The 5,287-nt window shown below is 42.6% G+C and overlaps 1 protein-coding gene across 4 annotated transcripts in view; it reads right to left on the minus strand.

The window, feature by feature from the left end:
- The window catches only part of FYB (FYN binding protein), an 88,946-nt gene that overhangs the window by 9,068 nt on the left and 74,591 nt on the right, over positions 1–5,287 (minus strand). For all 4 annotated transcript variants that reach the window (XM_019531989.1, XM_019531987.1, XM_019531988.1 and 1 more), the window contains one exon: positions 4,174–4,336. In XM_019531989.1, the coding sequence (XP_019387534.1) occupies positions 4,174–4,336 (163 nt within the window). The remainder of the gene's footprint in view (positions 1–4,173; positions 4,337–5,287) is intronic.

Below are 5,287 nucleotides of genomic sequence, written 5' to 3' on the forward strand. Positions count from 1 at the left end.
CCGAAAATTGGGGATGTTTTTGTCAGAGAAAACCAGGATCCCCGCTTATCAAGCAATGACAACTTCTCTGCAAAGAAGACATCATCAGTTCTTTTACTTAGCTTGGGTTCTCAAACTAAAATTAGAACAGACCTACTTTAAGAAAGGAACAAGAATTCTTGCTATTAAGAATATGGCTCATTTTTTCTACATATGTAATATTTGATTAAAGATATATTATGAAAAATAGCTGTGCTTAATCTTCTCTATGTTGCTGTCGTCATGAAGGGCAGTTATTTAATTTCTACTGCAATTTGCCCATTAAAAAAATGTAACTGCAGATATTTTGATACTGGACCAAAGGAGACCACTGTGAAGATTTAGTCATACATCTAGTCCCATTGATTACATGAAAATCACATTAATTAAACGCTGTTTGATTTATTAGTATATTCTTTTGCTGTTTCTATTTCCTTCATTTTTATAATGAATTTCACAGGAACAGAAAAGCGGGTTTCTTATAAGGATTTTGTGCCAGGTGCTATGGTGTTCACTAGATGGCTATGTCTACATAGCTATTCTGCCAAAAGTGTGCATCTCACCTTGGGAGTACAATCCTATTCTACTCAGGGAGGTGTATAGCTCTCCCACTCTCTCCCTGAGCAGCTTATTGCACCTCTGTGAGCCAATCCTACTCCACCATGGCAATAGACAGCCTCATTCTTTCCAGAGTACTAAAGGCAGCCAATAGGAAATGTCAGGCTTCTGTATGAACTTTCACCCCTAAAGGTGCTTGATTTGGTGCTGCATATTATGTGCCTTCATTACATCAGGATACTTTTTGCCCAGTAGTCAAGTGGTTAGGACATTTACTCAGGTAGGTTATAGACCCCATTCATCCGGAGGAGTTTTAAGCCCACACATCCCAGTAAAGTGCCTTTGTCATTAGGCTATGCACTAGGTAGGGCTGAGGCAGCCTTCATCCCTCTTGTTGAAATGGTAACTATGTGGAAAGGAATAAGTGGGTGATGGGATGAGGACAGGCAAATGTCTTAAAGTTAGGATGAAGGCAGTTACAAAAATAGATGCATTCATGGTTTTCTAGGACATGAGCAGGGTGGATTAGAGTTGCACATAAAGACCTCTACTGCTCAAAGCAGGCAAAGGATCTGGGCTTTGTCTTCTTTTAACCCTCTTAACTCAGTATCACAAAGTGGGGTCCCCAGGTGTGGCCGTGATGCCCCTGGCATCTCCACAACTGTGCAAGCTCCATCCTGAGGGTGCCCTTATCTCGCCTCCCATGTCTTGTTAGTAAAATAAATCGGGAGGCTGCCCACAGGTCTTCACTTGGTCCCAGTCCACTGAATTTCACTTAAGATCACTGGCCTTTGAGCCCTTTGCCAGGCCTCCCTACAATATTTGTGCTGCACGGGGCACCTCAGGCCTTATGGGTCAATTGTGTGGCTCCAAACCTCCCCTCTGCCATACCCCATGGGTGTTATACAGATGTTATACCCTCTGCTTGGGCCTACTCAGCCTCCACTCCTTTAATATAGCTAGGCCTTCTAGCCTAGACCCAATGCATTGGGCCTGGTTTTGAGAAACTAACTTTCATTAACCTCCTCTTGTCATCAGGCCCCTGGCCCTTATCTGCTGTACCCATCTAGCGTTGGGCTCTACACAACTGTGTGCCCCCTGGGGGCACTAATGAGACCTCCAACTCCCCTATTAGCTTCATCCCAACCCACCAGTTCAAACAATAACACAAACATCAGCCCCTGGGCTATAACAACAACAACCACAAAGGCAACACTCTGCCCCTCTAAGAGGGCAAACTTCCACCTTTAGGATAGCGTACCCCTTAGCCCTGGGTATCTTGTGAGCTCCTGGAGTCTTACTGCACTTGGAGGTAGCAAAGCAGTCAACACAATGTTTTGGGTAGCTCTCTTGTGCAGGAGCTCTTTCCTCTGGCAGTCGCCAGTATGAAAGTGACCCTGCCAACACCAGCCCTGAGCTTACATGTTCCCTGGGTTCTGCCTTCTTCTGGTCAGCCTGCAGGTGCTGGCTAATTACCATGTTAGCCTGTTACTCAGGCAACCTGCAGCTGTAGAGCTCTGTCTAGTCTGCAAGGCTACTTTGCTAGGCTGCTTCTGCCGTTAAAGGAGCAGGCACTCCCTTAGTGCCCTGTGACACTCAGCAGAGACCAAGATTTTGCAGGATTGAAACCTTGGAGAAACTCTCCATTTTGAAACAAATCTTTCTTTCCTAAAGCGAACATATTTGCATGAAAAGATTTTCCCCACCTGCACAATAATACTCACGGCTGTAGTCATGCAACCCAATGGATGCCTGGGCTGCTATAATATAGTTTACATAATATCAGAATATAGGGGATTGTCAATATAACTGCATTTAGTTGCCTCATGAAACTGGGGGTCCTGATTTGCAATTATCCCAAGGCCTCTTGCTACCACTCTGGTAACATAAAGGGGCCTTAAAGTAGCCATAAATTATACCTTCAAACATTTTGAGGTTCAGTTATATTGCTACATTTGACCCAAAGCAAGTTTAAGGGAATGGGGGGGGATTCCCATCAACTCCTACAAGCTGTGGATCTGGAACAATGGTAGGGGACTTTAGCATAAATTAATAAATTAGGCCCATTTTATGTATTTCAGTGTACTTAATCTACATCCATAAGCTACAGGGAAATCTTTATCAAGTTCCTCACCTGTTGTTCACTGAGGTGAGACATATACTATACTCAGTGTAACTTAATTGCTTGCAGCAACTAAAAGTTTAATGGCAGAATTAATATGCAAAAAACTAACATGAAATGTCCTTAATATCTGATGCTTGCTGCTACAGATTTCCCAGGAATTTTATTGCAGTATGCTCGTCTCATTTTAAAACATTATTTGGCATGGCAAGTATAAAGGTTATTTCTTTAAAATTCTTGTCAGTATTGGCCATCTTCAGTTTATGTTGTGAGGTAAGTGTAAACACAGTAAAAATTAAGTTGAATTTTTAAAAAGGCTAGAAAATTAGCACGGTATTAAAATCTGATTTGGGATTCATAAAGAAAAAAACCAGTAGTATAATCATGTACTATAAGAAGTTACTGAACCACATTATGTGCTGTATCCTGTACTATTACACCAAAATCAACAGATAATACAAGTACTTTAAAGGCATGAAACCATCTCCACTAACATCAATAACAAAGCTGCTATACACTGCAGTGGGGTAGGATCCAGCCCGGAGAGGCACTAATTAACGTGGAAGTTGACAGGTTTCTGTTCAGAGGTATTCAGTGAAGTTCTTTTTGTTTATTTGTCTTTTGTGCATAGCAAAGCAATAGCTCCTGTCATTGCTGAACCTGTCACAGGGATTTGAGGAATACATTACAGAACACTAACATCATCACAATTATTTTGTGTTTCTTTGTTATTCCTCTGCTTAAAAGAGAGTACAATGGAATTCACTCATTGAGAAGGGCCAAGCAAAGCCGCTCCACTGTTCAAAAGGCCTACATGCAGCCACACTTAGGATCACCTCCCTACACCCTGGCAGATAGCTCCACAAAGCCACTGAAATTGTGCCAGAAATGTCCAAATGCAGCTTTTTTGGAGATGGAGTCTGGTGAAGGGGAAAGCCACTGCAAAGATTAAATCTACAATGGACAGCCAGAGTGCAGGCAAGTGATAATATTGGGGGAGGATGGATGATATTGGGCAGTGAGGGGAGGGTGAATTTAGTTCTTGCCACTTCACTACATTCTGTTCATTCTCTGTGGGATTGTTGTTGTACACTGTGTAGGAAATGGAGAGAGAGAAACAGGAAAAGCAAAACAAAGCAGAAAAACTAACCTGTCCCTACCCAAACCTGATAATCTCAGGTTTAAATAAAAAAAAAGAAGATTGCTGACAAGACACCTGTCTTGTCTACGTAGAGCGTAAGTGTAGGGCAGACAGTCTCTTACCAGTTCCTAACAAAAAATCTAAGAGATGATGACGATGACAAATATAATAAATCTATATGCTGTCATTCATTAAGTAAACAAAGAAAAAGTGATCACCAATCAATACTGAACATAACAAAGTAGGTGACTTGGTGTCATAAGTGAAGTTATGCCATAAACTCATTCTCTACTTGCCAGTTCTGTCACTCTGTTCTACTCATTATTTTACTTACATTTTCCTTCCTCATTTCTACACAAGACCTTGGTATCATCTGTGTTTTGTATAACTTCAACCGACTCCCCTGGCTTCACTTGTAAGTCTTTTGCTCCCCATTTTTTATTAGACAAATCCAGGGCAACAGTAGTGCAGTAAAGAACTCTAATATCACCTTCAAACTGCAAAAAGAAAATAAAGATGCTTAATACAAATATTACGCACAGTTTTTAGCTTTACTTTATATTGCAGTTTCTGAACCTTTAGGGTGCATCCTGATGAGCGCACATGTGCAGGGGTGCGTGTTTCCTTCAGGACAAATATTTGTCCCCAGGCACACCCCTGCGCGTGCACTTTGGTGTGCTACAAAGTGACCTGGGTGGGGTAGGTGAGGCTGGGGGGTAGCACCTGTACTGGCCCCAACAGCCTTACTTGGGGTTCTGGGGGACCTCCCAGGGCAGCAGCAAAATCAATCCAGCTGCTTGGAGCCTGTCTGGTTAGGTTCCCTTTTTGGTGGTGCATGCAGCTGCCGTGTGCTCAGCACCACTTTTTCAGTGGTGGGTTTTTTTTACATCAGACTTTTCTAGTGTCAGAAAACTGCTGTGCTGCAAATTAGCAGTGCAATTAACAGGTGCACATGCTCTGAAACACTGCATGCTTGTTGGGATGTGGTCTTAGTGGCTGATTTTCAAAAAATCACATAAGGAATTATGTGTGCTATCCTGATCACTGCCTGTGACTGGCCTTTGCACATGCAAACACAACATTGCAGGTATAATTAGAGGATCAGTAGTATAACTAGGGATGAGTGAGTAAGGATACAAGATTGGCAGCTGCTGCTACTCCCAGCCCAATCACCACGACTACCTCTTTGGCTGCCACCGCTACCCAGGGTGCAAAGCCCTCTTGCACTCTTTCGGAGTGTAGCGGATACAACTGCATTCCAAAGTGTTTGAACATCAGGATCTCTCTGTGAATGCACTGTATACTGTGTTTTATTTCAATAAGCATCATTTATGCTTGGGATTATTATTGACAAATTTCTTTACTGTCCGAGCCCCCAAGGTCTGGAACAGTCTGCCAGCGGAGGTGGTTCAAGCACCTACATTGAACACCTTCAAGAGTAAATTGGA

Source organism: Crocodylus porosus, unplaced genomic scaffold (assembly GCF_001723895.1).
Source record: "Crocodylus porosus isolate Cpor-Errol unplaced genomic scaffold, CroPor_comp1, whole genome shotgun sequence".
In the NCBI taxonomy this organism is placed as follows: Eukaryota; Metazoa; Chordata; order Crocodylia; family Crocodylidae; genus Crocodylus; species Crocodylus porosus.